The sequence below is a fragment of the Manis javanica genome, chromosome 2 (genome assembly GCF_040802235.1).
Source record: "Manis javanica isolate MJ-LG chromosome 2, MJ_LKY, whole genome shotgun sequence".
In the NCBI taxonomy this organism is placed as follows: Eukaryota; Metazoa; Chordata; class Mammalia; order Pholidota; family Manidae; genus Manis; species Manis javanica.
In genome coordinates this window covers 182755414-182772261 of record NC_133157.1, presented here as the reverse complement: position 1 = coordinate 182772261, position 16848 = coordinate 182755414, and the positions used below count along the sequence as shown (strand labels likewise).

Here is a 16848-nt window from a genome sequence, read left to right as displayed (position 1 = left end):
CACAACAATACTATAAGGTAAACATCATTCTAGTTTTCTGATGAGGAAACTGAGGCTTAGAGAGGTTGGGAAATTTGCCCAAAGTCATCCAGATATTAAATAAAAAAGCCAAGATCCCAAGTCTGTCTCCAAAGAGATACAGCAAAATCAGATAAGATTCCCAAAGGAGAATTTGCAAGCATTTTATGGTCATGATTCATACACAAAATATGCACTTTGATTGCCACTGGTTTCCAACACAAAACGATGGTAAGATCCCTGGGAGAAAGAAAGCAAAGCCTTTCTTTAAAATATAGTGATATATATAGTAAGGCCCAGAAACTTGGTGTCATATAATGAAAAGCACCTCAGGAAAGCCATGTCAAGTGTTTTAATCATTTACTATCTAAACTGGGGAGTAATGCTGTGCTCACTTGGACAGCACATATACTAAAATTGGAAAGATACAGAAATTAGCATGGCCCCTGCACAAGGATAACACGTAAAATCATGACGTGTTCCATATTTTTAAAAAATAAAATAAAATGAGGGTACTATCTATCCTGATTACTTTTGAGGCAAAGTGAATATTAAAAAGCTTTGGGACAACACCTCCTGTCTCTCCTTTAAGAGTCTCAATCAGGAGATCGATTCAAGATGGCAGTGTGAGAGATGAGACAGAGAACTCCTCCCAAAACCACACATTGTATGGAAATATAGTTAATACAACTAACCCTAAAATAGTAACAGGAAAGAAGGCTGCACTAGACTGCATACACCTGGAGAACAGAGCAGACCTCACAAAACAGGGTAATGTAACAAAGCCTTGATCCAGCGGGACCCAAGCCCTTTCCCCACCCCAGCTCACTGGCCGGAGGAAAAGAAATGGAGCGGGGAGTGGGTGGAAGCCTGGGACTGAACACCCAGCCCTGAAGATCTGCTTTGGAGCACAAACCTACATTGTGTGGTGCTCTGGAGGTTGGTGGGATTAGGGAGCTGGGACAGGCAGAGTGCTTGAGAGACTGAGATTCCAGCCATTTGTGGAGGACAGGGGATCCACATCTGGCCACTCTGGGGCAAAGGAAAGGTAAGCAGTCTGAGAGGCTTCCTAGCAGCTAGAGGCGGGGTTAGCACAGAGCTTGCTGTGTGGGAAAAGGGATAGGTGGACAAGGTTGTCTGGGTGCGCTCTGCCCAGCAGGTTGGGAACTTTGAGGAGCTTCAGGAGCTCCATTCCCCTGGCTGAATACTCAGCTCCGAGGCCCCCCACTGTGACACGCAGCCTGCTGAGCCTTCTTCCTGGCCTTCCGGCATGGGCTTGCAAACCAGCAGTCACTGCGCTGGCATCAGGCCAGCCAGAGGGAGGCCCTGACTACATTAGCTAGAGATGCAAAGCACAGAGGCTTACACCTGTGTGATCAGCCCACTGTCTCTGCCACTGGAGACAGGCACTGCAGCCAGAAAGCAGGAAACAGCTGTTTCTTCTCACCAGACACCAGCGCCACTCCCTTGTGGTCCCCAACCACACTCCAGGGGCTGAGGAGCTACAGAGACTAGAGCTTCTGGGCACAAGAGGGCACCACATAGAAATATGAAATGTCAAGGGGACCTGGTCCAGAACAAAATCTCACAAACCACAGAAAAAGGGCCAAATGAAACTGAACTCACCAATCATCCTGAAAGAGAGTTCAAAATAAAAATCATAAACATGCTCATGGAGGTACAGAAAAATATTCAAGACCTCAGGAATGAATTTAAGATGTAGATTCAATCATTAAGAAATTACATGTCTGAAATGAAACATACAATGGAGGGATTTTAAAGCAGATTACATATAGTAGAAGAGACAGTAAATGGAATATAAATTATAGAAGAGGAATACAAAGAAGCTGAGGCACAGAGAGAAAAAAGCAGCTCTAAGAATGAAAGAATATTGAGAGAACTGTGTGACCAATCAAAAGGGAACAATATTCGCATTATAGGGGCACCAGAAGAAGAAGAAGAGAGAAAAGGGATAGAAAGTGTCATTGAGGAGGTAGTTGCTGAAAACTTCCCCAATCTGGGAAAGGAGATAGTCTTTTAGGCCACGGAGGTACACAGATCTCCCAACACAAGGGACCCAAGGAAGACAACATCAAGACATATAATAATTAAAATGGCAAAGATCAAGGATAAAGACAGACAGACTTTTGAAAGCAGCTAGAGAGAGAAAAAAGATAACATACACAGAAAAACCTATCAGGCTACCATCAGATTTCTCAACAGAAACCTTACAGGCCAAAAGGGAGTAGCATGATATATTTAATGCAATGAAAAAGAAGAGCCTTGAATCAAGAATACTCTACCTGGCAAGGTTATCATTTAAATTTGAAGGAAGAATTAAACAATTTTCAAATAAGCAAAAGCGGAGATAATTTACCTCCCACAAACCACCTCTACAGGACGTTTCGGGAGGAATGTTACAGATGGATGTGTTTGTAAGGTTAAATAGCTGTCGCCAGAGGAAAGAAAAAGGGATAGACAAAGATTACAGAATATGATACCAAACACATAAAGAACGTAGGAGGAAAAAAAAAAGAACCTTTGTAATAGCATATTGAGTTAATTCAGACTGTTAGATAGTAAGATAATTACTCTTGAGCCTTTAGTAACCACGAATCTAAAGCCTGCTATGGCAATAAGTACATACCTATCAATAATCATCCTAAATGTAAATGGTCTGCATGCACCAATCAAAAGACATAGAGTCACTGAATGGATAAGAAAACAAGACCCATTTATATGCTGCCTATAGAGACTAACTTCAAACCCAAAGATATACACAGACTGAAAGTAAAGGGATGGAAAAAGATATTTCATGCAACTAATAGGGAGAAAAAAAGCAGGAGTTCCAGTACTTGTATCAGACAAAATAGACTTCAAAACAAAGAAAGTAACAAGAGACAAATAAGGACATTACATAATGATAAAGGGGTCAGTCCAACAAGAGGATATAACTATTATAAATACCTATGCACCCAACACAGATCACCTACATATGCGAAACAAATACTAACAGAATTAAAGGGGGAAATAGAATGCAATGCATTCATTTTAGGAAACTTCAACACACCACTCACTCCAAAGGACCGATCCACCAGACAGAAAATAAGTAAAGAGACAGAGGCACTGAACAAAATAATAGAACAGTTGGACCAAATGGACATCTACAGAACACTCCATCCAAGAGCAACTGGATACACCTTTTACCTAAGTGCACATGGAACATTTTCAAGAATAGATCATATACTAAACCACAAAAAGAGCCTCAGTAAATTCAATAAGATTGAAATTGTACCAACTAGCTTCTCAAATCACAAAGGTATGAAACTAGAAATAAATTACAGAAAGAAAATGACAAAGCCCAGAAAGACATGAAGGGTTAATAACATGCTACTAAATAATCAATGGATCAATGACCAACTAAAAACAGATATCAAGCAATATATGGAGACAAATGACAACAATAATTCAACACCAGAAAATCTGTGGGACACAGTGAAGGCTGTGCTAAGAGGGAAGTATATTGCAATACAGGCTTACCTCATGAAAAAACAACAATCCCAAATGAATAGTATAAACTCAGAATTAATGAAACTAGTAAAGGAAGAACAAATGAGGCCCAAAGTCAGTACAAGGAGGAACATAATAAAGATTAAACCATAAATAAATAAAATTGAGAAGAATAAAACAATAGAAAGAATCAATGAAAGCAGAAACTGGTTCTTTGAGAAAATAAACAAAATAGATAAACCCCTTGTCAGACTTATCAAGAAAAAAAAGAGAGCCTGCACACATACACAGATTCAGAAATGAGAAAGGAAAACACTATGGAACCACAGAAATACAAAGAATTATTAGAGAATACTATGAAAAATTATACGCTAACAAACTGGATAACCTAGAAGAAATGGACAACTTCCTAGAAAAACACAACCTTCCAAGGCTGACCCAGGAAGAAACAGGAAATCTGAATAGACCAATTACCAGCAAGGAAATTGAATTGGTAATCAAAACACTACGTAAGAATAAAACTCCTGGACCAGATGGTTTCACTCCTGAATTTTATCAAACATTTAGTGAAGACCTAATACCCATCCTCCTCAAAGTTTTCCAAAAAGTAGAAGAGGAGGGAATACTCCCAAACTCATTCTATGAGGCCAACATCACTCTAATATGAAAACAAGGCAAAGACAACACAAAAAAAGAAAATTTCAGACCAATACCCTGATGAACATAGATGCAAAAATAGTCAACAAAATATTAGCATGCCAAATTCAAAAATACATCAAAAAGATCATCCATCATGATCAACTAAAATTCATCCCAGGGATGCAAGGATGGCACAGCATTCAAAAATGCATCAACATTATCCACCACATCAACAAAAAGGACAAAAACCACATGGTCATCTCCATAGATGCTGAAAAAGCATTTGACAAAATTCAACATCCATTCATGATAAAAACTCTCAACAAAATGGGTATAGAGGGCAAGGACCTCAACATAATAAAGGTCATATATAACAAACCCATAGCCAACATTATACTTAACAGCAAGAAGCTGAAAGCTTTTCGTTTAAGATTGGGAACAAGACAAGGATGCCCACTCTACCCACTTTTAATCAACAATAGTTCTGGAGGTTCTAGCCACAGCAATCAGACAACACAAAGAAATAAAAGGCATCCAGATTGGCAAGAAAGAAGTCAAACTGTCCCTGTTTGCAGATTACATGATATTGTACATAAAAAACCCTAAAGAATCCACTCCAAAACTACTAAATCTAGTATATGAATTCAGCAAAGTTGTGGGATACAAAATTAACACACAGAAATCTGCTGCATTCCTATACCCTAACAATGAACCAGCAGAAAGAGAAATCAAGAAAACAATTAATTCCATTCACAACTGCATCAAAAAGATAAAATACTTGGAATAAACCTAACCAAGGAAGTGAAAGACCTATACTCTGAAAACTACAAGACACTCATGAGAGAAAGAAGATACCAATAAATGGAAACACATCCCGTGCTCATGGATAGGAAGAATTAATATTGTCAAAATGGCCATCCAGCCTGAAGCAATCTACAGATTCAATGCAATCCCTATCAAAATACCAACAGCATTCTTCAACAAACTAGTGCAAAGAGTTCTAAAGTTCATATGGAACCACAAAAGACCCTGAATTGCCAAAGCAATCCTGAGAAGGAAGAATAAAGCCTGACTTCAAGCTCTACTACAAAGCCACAGTAATCAAGACAATTTAGTACTGGCACAAGAACCAACCCATAGACCAGTGGAACAGAACAGAAAGTCCAGATATTAACCCAAGCATATATGGTTAATTAATATACTATAAAGGAGCCATGGATATACAATGGGGAAATGACAGCCTCTTCAAGAGCTGGTGTTGGCAAAACTGGACAGCTACCTGTAAGATAATGAAACTGGATTATTGTCTAACCTCATACACAAAAGTACACTCAAAATGGATCAAAAACCTGAATGTAAGTCATGAAACCATAAAACTCTTAGAAGACAACATAGGCAAAAATCTCTTGAATATAAACATGAGCAACTTTTTCCTGAACGCATCTCCTTGGGAAGGGAAACAAAATAAAACATGAACAAATGGGACATAATGTTTAAAAGCTTCTCTACAGCAAAGGACACTATCAGCAGAACAAAAAGGCCTCCTACAGTATGGGAAAATATATTTGTAAATGACATATCTGATAAGGGGTTAACATCCAAAATATATAAAGAACTCATACTCCTCAACACCCAAAAAGCAAATAACCCTATTAAAAAATGGGTGGAGGATATGAACAGACAATTCTCCAAAGAAATTCAGATGGCCAACAGACACATGAAAAGATGCTCCACATTGCTAATTATCAGGGAAATGCAAATTAAAACCACAATGAGATATCATCTCCTACCAGTTAGGATGGCCAACATAGAAAAGAATAGGAGCAACAAATGCTGGCAAAGATGTGGAGAAAGAGGAACCCTCCTACACTGCTGGTGGGAATGTAAACTAGTTCAAGCATTGTGGAAAGTAATATGTAGGTTCCTCAAAAAACTCAAAATAGAAATACCATTGGACTCACGAATTCCACTCCTAGGAATTTACCCTAAGAATGCAGCAGCCCAATTTCAAAAAGATGTGCTCCCCTATGTTTATTGCAGCACTATTTACAATAGCCAAGAAATGGAAGCAACCTAAGTGTCCACCAGTAGATGAATGGATAAAGAATAAGTGGTACATATACACAATGGAGTATTATTTAGCCATAAGAAGAAAACAAATTCTGCCATTTGCAACAACATGGATGGAGCTAGAGGGTATTATGTTCAGTGAAATAAGCCAGGCAGAGAAAGACAAGTACCAAATAATTTGAATCATATGTGGAGCATAAGAACAAAGCAAAAACTGAAGAAACAAAACAGCAGCAGACTCACAGAACCCAAGAATGGACTAACAGTTGTCAAAGGGAAAGGGACTGAGGGAGGTGCAGTGGGAAGGGTGGGCGAAGGGGAATAAAGGACATTATGATTAATTCACATAAAGTAGCGGAGGGCATGGTGAAGGCACTATAGCACAGAGAAGACAAGTAGTGACTCTATAGCATCTTAGTACGCTGATGAACAGTGACTGTAATGGGGTATGTGGTGGGGACTTGATAATGGGGGGAATCTAGTAATCACAGTGTTGCTCATGTAATTGTATATTAAATAATACCAAAGTAAATAAAATAAAAAGCTTTGGAAGTGGAAAGCAAATTATGTAGTGTAAGGCATCATTATTTAGTTTATCTCTCTAACCATGCATGCCTGAAAACCAACTTGGCTACTCAGTCTTTAGTTTTGTACTTCTCAAATTTTAGTATTTGTAAGACTGACAAAGGCTGCTCACTAAACTCAGACTCCCAAGTCCCATGTCCAGAGATTTCTTCCACAGACCTGAGCAGGGTCCAGGAATCAGAATTCAAAGTGATTCTTAATCAGGTCATCTGGGAGCAACAGTTTGAGAAATACTTAATGTTTCACAAGATCCACTTAAAAGATTAAAAAGAACTTTTTACATAACAGTACATGCTGTAAAATAATTAAAGCAGTACTTTAATACATAAAATAGAAAATGTCCTCTACTGAGCACCTAATCTCTTACCCAAAGATAACTTTTGATAATTTAGCTTTCCAGAATTGAATTTTTCTATGCATATACAGACATATATATTGGTTAAGTATGACAAGCATTTGATGTTATTTCAAATTTTTTTTGCTATTAAAAATAATGCTGTGATAAATGTCCTTTTTCACATGCCTTTAAGCAACTCTATCTGTAGGAGATTCCTAGTTTACACACGATGACAGCTTGCCTACTGGTCTGATTTTACTTTGCACTTTTCTAGTGGTGGTGGGAGACTTTCTGTGCTTAATTGTTGAATGACCCGTCATTTGACATTTTTATCAAGGCCCAACGTTCCGAACAAAAGTTTTAAAAAAGTAGACATATTTATCGTTCTTTCTGTGCAGACTGGGCTAATTGTGCTACAAGAGGTGAGTTTGGGGGAGCCTGTGCGGGTTGCCCCCGTTCTCCGAGGAACCGGCAACCTGGGCGAGGGCAGGGGAGCGCTCGTAGCGGCTTCAGCCCCAGGAGAACTGACGGCGAAAGAAAAACGGGAGCCAAGAGCACCCGAGTCCTGCCCTCGTCTCCCTGGAGCCGCGACTTCGCGCGGAACTCAGCAGCCCCTAGGACCGTGGTCCAGCCGCCGCCGCTGTTCCCACCGCACTCCCGCGTCACCCTCAGTCGGCTTCTCCAACTCCCATTCAGTTCGACGTTCCTCGGTTCCCTAGTCCGTAGCTCAGAGCAGCAGAGTAACACAGCGCGAAGTTTAAGGACCGCAGCCCCTGCAAGCTTGCAGGTGTGGCGCCACGCCAGCCTGCGGCGCTGAGCAACCGGCGGCAGCCTTCCTCTTCTTGTCCGCCCTTTCCGCTTGCTGTTCGCTTCCGTTTCCGGTTCCGGCGCCCGGCGCTGCGGGAAAGAGCTGTGCATTGTGGGAGTCCCTTCTTTTCTTGCTCCCCAGCCATCTTTCCACTTGTGTTCGGTCAGTGGGCTCCGCGGGGTGGAGGTTTAGGCGTCACTGAGAGCCTAGTGGGTTGCCGTGTGGAGCTCGGGATCCTGACCATAATCTTCTGTCCTCTGTGTGTTGCAGGCTGGGAGCTGCCCCGCACCTAAGGCAGGAAGATGGTGGCCGCAAAGAAGACGGTGAGTGAGGCGGAACAGGCCTGAAACTGGTTCACGTGGGGAGATGAGTCTCGGCCGGCGGGCAGATCCGCGCGCACTGGGACCACAAGGAGAGGCCCTCTCAATGACTTGGGAACCTTGACTTAGGGGGTTTTAGTAAGGGGCCTGGTTTCCAGAAAACGGGGTCCCGTTTTGTGGTTACAAACAAGGCCTTCAGGTACGTGTTTCATGTTTGCTTTGTAGAAAAAGTCGCTGGAGTCCATCAACTCCAGGCTCCAGCTCGTTATGAAAAGTGGGAAATACGTGTTGGGATACAAGCAGACTCTGAAAATGATAAGACAAGGCAAAGCGAAACTGGTCATCCTCGCCAACAACTGCCCGGCCTTGAGGTAATGGAAGGAGCCTGATTCTCTGCGTCGCTCACTGCAGGTTCATCGTGAGCGAGTATCCGGGAGTGTAAACTTGCAATGTGGGTAGCATGAACTCGGTTTTATATAGTTTGTTTTACAAGCGAACACTTTTCAAATGATTTAGGGGTGCTGCGGACCCCCCCCGCAAATCGTGTCTCACCTGTTGTAAGCCTGTCATTGGGAGAACTGTGACAGAAGGGGTGTTAGAGCCGTAGAACGTCAAGGTTTGAGGGAAGCACACACAATTTGCTTTTATGTGTGTTTTCTATCTTTCCTTTTTGGTCATAATTTTAACTTAAGACACATTTTAAAAGTACTTCATTATATGAACTTGCTTTAGTGTAGTAAAGCTAGGATAAGAAAAGTTGAGGCTGGCTATGTTTCACCCAATTTTTGATTGACTGTATTTTGAAATTGAACTTGGTATTGTAAATGTTAGACTCAGATTGTGCAGAATATAAGCTACATGATTAGAGCAACCTGATGGTGTTGATTTTCCTGTAGTAACGCATAAATTGCTCAAAATGCTTTATAAACGGTGGCTGTACATAATTTTAAAAGCCTGGTGTGCTCTCTGATCCACCTCATTCTATAGTTTTGTTTTATTACCCTTTCTTTCATGCTTACCTTCCGTAACAGTGCTTTTCAAAAGTGAATGTGCACACAATCACCAGGGATCTTGCTAAAATGCAGGTTCTGATTTAATGGGTACCTGAGATGATGTGTTTTTAACAAGCATAACTATAACTGGTCTGTTGATCCATTCTTTGGATAGTGGCAAGATTCTGTTGGGACTCTTCAAATTCATAAAGCCATTAATACCTACCTACTCAGTTGACACAAATGTTAACTCTGGGTCAGTATTATTCACCATTCAGAGCACCAGAGGATGATACGGCTTTTGAAAATAACATTGTTCAGATTCTGGATTCCCTGTTTATTCTGTGCCTCAATTTCTTCATAAGTTAAAAAAACTGGAGTATATGATACTTTAGAGGTTATCTTGTGTATTTATGTAAAGTGTCTTGTATGTAGTAAATAATGCTTTTATTTTGCATCCTACATTTTCCATGGGCATAGATACTGTCTTAAATATACTAGGTATTTAGTAGGTATTTACTGGTAGACCCATCTCATACGGGGTTGAGGAAAGGATGATTTGTATTGGTTAATGGATATGCTAATATGTTTTTAAGAGTTATAACTGGTTTAGTTTGAAGGCCTTACCAACAGGAAAACTATGAAAGAAGTAGTAATACTTAATCTGTCATAGTTGGTATGGCATTTATTTGCCTTTTTCTGGTTCCCAAAGGAAATCTGAAATAGAGTACTATGCTATGTTGGCCAAAACTGGTGTCCATCACTACAGTGGCCATAACATTGAATTGGGCACAGCATGTGGAAAATACTACAGAGTATGCACATTGGCTATCATTGATCCAGGTATGCTTTTTAAATCATAACATTTTTCCTTTATAATGTGATACAAGTACTCCTTGCTACATAAATATGTTTGGTCCCTGAGTTCAGATAGTGAGAATTTGGGTATAGCAAGGGATCTCCTATAGTTTCATTTCACCAGGAATTGATAATGAATGTTAGTATATTATAATTGGCTTTGTTAAAAATGAAATTTTTTGTTTAAAGTACCTAAGAAATAGTTACTTAGGGCATTGGTAAAAAGTGAAATTATAATGAGAGAATAATCTGGGGAAATAATAGAAGAAAGGAATCCTTACCAGCTGCCTGAGAATAGACAGGTAAAATTAGGTTGAGAAAAAGAAGTGCCTACAAATATACATCATACTGTTTTGAACTCATGAATTTTTAATTAATTCATAAAATACTGCGAATATTCTCGCTGTTCTGATTTTGTAATAATCAGGGCAGGCTAAACATTCGCTATATTAAGACCATGCATGTGTCCCCAGACCTAGTTCTTTACCTAGGTCTGGTTTATAAATGCTGGTAATAAACTAAGTCTCATTTAAATTATGCATTTTACATGGAGAATGTGTCTAGGTATCTGATCAACCTAGAGAAATGAATAGGATACTAGTAATAACTTTGGAAGATAACCACTACTAATTTGATGATTTCCAGATGGCAGTAAAATGAATTGTAAAACTTTTGTTTTATTTTCTAGGTGATTCTGATATCATTAGAAGCATGCCAGAGCAGACTGGTGAAAAGTAAATATCAAAATTTTCCTTTAATAAAACTGGCCAGAGCTTGTTTTAAAAACAGTGTTCATGTATTTTCTTTCTGTTTTTTTGTTTGAGTACACTTTGTTGAAGGTAGGATTCGAGAGGATGTGGCAGCTAGATTTGGTAGCAAGACTTCTGGGTTAAGAGCTATACATCCCAGTTTCTGTTTTTCTGTTTTTTGTAAAGAGAGTGTGCTGAGTTCCTTTCCTGCTCCAGATTTTCTTAATTGTAATCTCAAGATGATGTTAGCATTTCACATTTGAATGTGTTTGAGACGCAGCAAGGTTTAATACCCAGAATTTAACCATAGTTGCATTTTATAGTCCAGTTTAAATCTGCCGAATCTGAATAGCAAAGAGAATTAAGTGAAATACATTGCTTCTCCCCAAAATTTTGTCACAGGCTGAGAAAAGTTCTATTGAACTTTTAATGAACTGATCTCCTAAGAGTATGCATTGGTTGGGGTAGGATAAATGAATGTATTTGGAAGACTTCAGAATAATCCCAGATCTTCAGTAAGTTAAATTCACAGTTGCCCAAAGTGTGTTTTATATTATTTCAGTCCTAAAAGATAATAACATGTTTGGGGTTCAGATTTTGGGGAAACAATACTACATCTCCCAGGTATGTTCTATGGAATCCTTTTCCCACACCTGTTAATATCCTTTGGAATATTTCAAAGGAATTAACTTGGGAGAAAATACTGATTGAGATGTATCTTGATTTATAGTGGAATGTTACTGGTAGGGTGGTATACCCTAGATAGTCTGTAGAAACTCTAAGGCTACAGAAGACAATGTCTTTGGGACTTAATCAATTTGGAAGAATTTTTTGTTGGTAGATGAGAGACATAGGAGATGAGGGTGCCTTTAATACACTGTCCATATTTTCTATGGATTTATTTAATACACAGTAAGTCAAGTATTCACTGAACTTGAAGTCAGAAGACTACTTTTTAATATCTATATAACCGTGGGTGGATCAAATTTCCAGTTTCACGGGTGAGGGAATTAGTTACCTTTCAAGTTAACATTACCTGGCTTTAGTTTGAAGTTACTGAGGTGGTAGATATAGTTTAGAGAGTAGTTGTTACTGAGTTTTCATACTAGTTCAGTTACTCAGTATTTCTCAATTTGGGGGCACCATTGATATTTTTGGTGGGGCAATCTTTTGTGGAAGGCTCTGGGACTGCAGGATATTCTCACTCTTCTTTCCATGTCATTGTTAACACTCCCAGATGTCACCCCACCTTTTCAAAGTAGCATCTGGCAAAGAGCCACAGAGCTCTATGAAAATCGGTAAATACCTTAAGTTGCTCATATTTGCAAATCAGAGATGTGTGACTAAGGTAGTTTAAAAGGCTTGAAATTTTTTTCCTTGATAAGAATTGTATTTGTCAGACTACTGCTGGTCTCTAGTGCTTTAAGTTTGTTTTCATAGTTCAACATGTTTCAGTCTTGGATAAAGAAGTTTCTGTGCTTTGTTTCCCCTTGGTCATCAATTTCTTCTTTCAAATTGACCTTTCATGCTATTTAGGTTTTTTTAGATGCTTTTTCTCTCCAGGCTGACTAGTTCCAGTTTAATTTCTTATGAGGTGGTACCTCACAAATACAGTATTACATACAGGTATCAGTGTACCATTTCTTTGTAATGGTTCTCTTGCATGACTTCAGCTGCAGGCATTTTGGAATGATGGTTTTTAGAAAACAACAACTGGTTTCTGCGGCCTTCTAGGTAGTGATAATATGCTGTAAGATCATTTGGCTGTTGTCTTTTATTTGTGGTTTTGTGCACTCACCATTGTCAGCAAGAAAAGGGTTTGAAGCTAAATAGGGAACATAACTCATTCTGGCCTGAACCGGCTGCTATGTGCCGTTAAAGTGCTGCCAGAATTGGAGAAAATACCACTAACCAAGAACTCAGAAGGTCTAAAATTGAATTTTTCAATGTTCTTTTCTCATTATAATGAAAGTAATATGCTTGCCTGGGAGCTCTAATAGACAGGGCATTGCAGGAAATTCCAGCCAACTGGACTTAATTCCATACCTATACTGAACTGCCTATTAGGCCTGGAGGTATGGTATGGTGACAGGAGCAAAAGATTAGTATAGAGAAGAAACCAAACTTTGGCTGGCTGTAAATACCATCATTTGGGCCTCTGGTAGATGGTCAGCTGGTTCATGGAAAAAAATTCTCTTTGATCTCTTTCAGCACTTATTTCCAGCTGCCTCTTAGACTTGTGTTCCCAGGCCAATAGTGACATCTGGTTTTCCTTCCCCCTTCCTGTCCCAGTCTACTCAAAACCGTCATTCTGTGTAGACTGGTAGCCTCTGAGTTACCAAGGAATCCTGTGTTACTGGCATTAATCACATCTGCCTCCACTAAATTGAGGTCTTAACTGGAGAGGGACCTAGCGTTTCAACTTTACATCATTTACTAGGTGACTAGCACATTTGATAGAGTTTGAACAACCAGAGTATATGACTTTCAGGGCTTAAGGATTTATTTCTCACTGTTAAGTTTGTGGCTTTATAGGCCAGAATTTCATCTTCATCTTGTTGACTGTAGGTCTTGATCATCTTGTACATTTACTATTGTTTAATTTGCTGCTCCTACCTACTTGCTTCAAAAGAAAATTTAGGAGTGGTAGTCTGCTAATGTACTTTTCCTCAGTAAGTACAGAATTGATTTGTTGACTCAGCTGACACTTGAAGCATATCAAATATTTGGCTGCTGAAGAATAAAAACATAATAGCTAATATTGAGCATTTAAAATGTGTTACATACTTTACTAAGTAATGTACATGTTACCCACTTAACCCTCCTGACATCCCAATGAGATAATATTTAGTGCCATTCGACCTGAGGAAATTAAGACCTGGAAGGGTCACACCCATAATGAAACTAGAATGCAAACCTTTTACACCTGAGATACACAGAGCCAAAGAAACTGTATTTAAAATTTTAGACAATCTTAAAGATAAGTATCTTGGATTAATATGCAAATTTGATGGATTGGTCAGAGGACTTATGTTGTTGCCCACTAAGGTATTTTCCTCCCCCAGTTGGAGAAAGTTGAAACCTTACCATGAAATGTATTCACTAGTTCAAAAGGGTTTGGGTGGGTGGGGGACACTCTAGAACCACTAGAGGGAGCCAGGAGTCAACAGAAAATGAAGTACAATTGAGAACTGGAGGCAGTGCCTGAACTAATTACATCTCAGAAATGCCCTGCCAACCCAAATCAGTACTTCCTAATGAAAACCTGTTTTCAGGATCTGGATGACTCAAATACAAACCGAAGATTTTGATACTTTGAATCGCAACTTTTATACTTTGAAAGAATTAGATCATTTTCAGGTAAGATTGAGGCCTAGCTGTTCTTCCCATTCTACACACTGCCTTTGGGGAGGGCATTCTGATGGAAAATACAAGCTTATTCAAGGTGTCTTGTTTGTAAAGTATCATTTGGCCTCCAAAATACAGTAGCTTTCATGGGAAGGATGTGATTTGGGGGTTCTTCATTTCTTAATGAAGGTGCCATCTGCAGTGTTTGTTGCTGCTCAGTACTTGAAACTGATGAAGTGTCCTTTGACCCTGTCCCTATTCCTACTTCCTTATCTTCCCCTGGGACAACCCCTATTGTGTGTATCCTTGCAGAACATTTTTTGTATTTAGTTATGTATATGAACAACTAGTAATGTTCCTGGTTTTTTAATTTACAGAAATGGTATGCTAATCATACTGTGCAGTTGACTTCTAAAATTCATCTTTGCTTCTAAGTTTTACCAGGTATACATATAGCTCTAGTGCATTGCTTTTAAATGTATTCCTGAAGTACGGACTATTCCATAATCAGTTCTTTCTGATGATGATCATTTCTAATTTGTTTATAAACTCTAGTAACATCTTGTACAGGTGTCCTTGTGTATATGTGCTAAAGTCATCTAGTTAGATACCTGTAAGTGCAGTTACTGGAGTACAAGGTTGTGTGCATTTCCATTCTGGTAGGTACTGACAGATTATTCTCGAGAGAGACTGCATTTGCATTTTCACTAGCAGTGTACTAGAACCCCATATTTTTATATCCTTAATCAACCCTATAGTGAGACATACTAGGTGTAGCCAAGCTGATTGTTTTAACATGGATTTCCTGTGACATTCAATCATTTTTTCATACTCATATTGGCCATTTCTTAAATATACATACCTTGCATTAAAGTAAAACTAGGAATTTTACACACAACCCCGTTCTCTGAAGTGGTGAATTTTAATATTGTATTAAAAAATCCAACTTTTTATACAGGTACATATTTTCTATGATTTTTTTTGCCATACATCCATATACATTTATCCAGATAGGATCCAATACAAAAAAAATAGCTTTTCCTGTGGCCAGTGTTCTACAGAATTAAGACTGCAAACTATTTTGTAGTCAGATGAGGGCGCAGTACTATAAGGCAGGAGGAGGCAAAGGCAAGTCATGTCCATAGTATGTTACAGGATATCTTGCATAGCTTATTTGTTCTCACTTGGTAAACTCATTTTAGGATTCTGAAGGATTTTTTTCCTCTAAATTTGTACGAGTTAGTGACTACTTTCTGCCTTTGTTCTATAGCAAACCAGCTTTCTCAACACTAGTTATGTTTTACTTTAGAACCTTACAGAATTAAAGCCTGAGTTTTGGGGCTCTGAGCTGCTTTCATTGTAATCTTTGATACAATAACATACAAATATGTATAGAGCATTTCGGATCTTCATCTGTATCTCAGGCGGTTTTCCAGGGCTTCCATTCGCTGTGTCATTTCTTCTAGTAAATCTCAAATTAAGGAAGAATCTGAATTGTCTATTTTTATTTACATGCAAATACAACTTGGTTTATCTACATAAAAATTTGTCCTGAAAAATACAAGTCTTTTTTTCCATTTCTATTAAATATTTTAAAATCCTGACTTGTATGTTTATACTAACTCATTTAACACGTGCTGTCAAGACTACAGATCTTTTTCAGGTTAAGTACTTTTTTAATGTCAAAGCCAGATAGTTCACTTAAAATTCTTCTTTTTTTAAAATTGTAAATGCTACTCTCACCCTGTTGCTTGTAAATTAGCTTGCCATAACACACCTCTTAGAGCCAGAACTGATAATGTTGGGAATGTGGGATTAGGCCTTGGAACGTAAAATATGACTTCAGAACAGAAGAGATATTGGTGAGTTTTCACCCATGTTGCTAGATACGTCCAAAAGGTAGCAGCCTTGAAGACTTCAGACGTGTGCTCTTTCATATATAACTTCCTCAGTGTCTTGTGAAGTAAAAGTGTGCGAAAAGGGAGAGGTGAGGGGCATAAGAATAAGCTTTTATCATTTTCCTTGTCTGCTTCTAAATGCTCTCTACCTGCCCCTTTGGCAGAATTACAGCCCAGATTCATCATCTGTATTAACCACTGTCAGATTATTCTGCTTAGGAGAGCATAATTCTGGCTTTCAGAAATGGAATTACTGTATGTTCTTTATATTTACATAAGCCCATTGCCACAGAGGGTGTTCAGAATTCCCTATAGACTAGTTGATAGGCATGTTGAGATAGATACCAACTGGCTTTAGTAAGCTTACTGTAATTTAAAGTTCAGAAAATTTGGTGGTGTAAAAGCACTGAATCCTTATTTTCCCATTATCCCAAAGCATTCCTTTTATTTGAAATATTGTTTTAATGAGTCATGGGATCTTGCTGTTCCCGCGGCAGAATGTTTCATCTTAAAGTGCTGATCTACAAAAGATCTCTGCTGCCAAAAATCAAACCAAAAAAAGCCCAGTCTTCTAGAAGCTACACATTGACCGAAAGTGGCTGGGGTGTAGCTTGGGGCTTAAGGAAAGGTTTAGAGTTCAGATAGAGTTTGAAACCTCTTCGTTCTACAACATTCTTTGTGTATACTTACTGGACCATGAAGTTCAGACCTGTGTC

At 38.9% G+C, this 16848-nt stretch overlaps 2 protein-coding genes and 2 non-coding genes across 5 annotated transcripts in view; 3 read left to right on the top strand and 1 right to left on the bottom strand.

Annotated features, from left to right (window-relative positions):
• Positions 1–405: 405 nt before the first annotated feature.
• On the top strand, positions 406–509 carry LOC118967899 (U6 spliceosomal RNA). Its single transcript, XR_005055231.2, has one exon. It is a non-coding gene; the product is annotated as a U6 spliceosomal RNA (small nuclear RNA).
• A 7515-nt stretch (positions 510–8024) lies between these two features.
• Positions 8025–10923, top strand: RPL30 (ribosomal protein L30). Its single transcript, XM_017669444.3, has 5 exons — positions 8025–8129; positions 8238–8290; positions 8513–8658; positions 9992–10122; positions 10826–10923. Exons 2-5 carry the CDS (start codon positions 8270–8272, stop codon positions 10873–10875), a joined length of 348 nt encoding a protein of 115 aa, XP_017524933.1. The 5' UTR covers positions 8025–8129; positions 8238–8269; the 3' UTR covers positions 10876–10923.
• Positions 10526–10656, top strand: LOC118967912 (small nucleolar RNA SNORA72). The gene has a single exon (XR_005055242.1). It is a non-coding gene; the product is annotated as a small nucleolar RNA SNORA72 (small nucleolar RNA).
• Positions 10924–14789: 3866 nt separating the features above from the next.
• Positions 14790–16848, bottom strand: part of MATN2 (matrilin 2) — a 132876-nt gene continuing 130817 nt past the window's right edge. The window contains exon 19 of one of the 2 annotated variants that reach the window (XM_017669448.3): positions 14790–15699. In XM_017669448.3, the coding sequence (XP_017524937.3) occupies positions 15644–15699 (56 nt within the window). In that variant the 3' untranslated portion in view covers positions 14790–15643. The remainder of the gene's footprint in view (positions 15700–16848) is intronic. The other variant, XM_017669447.3, reaches the window with a different exon arrangement.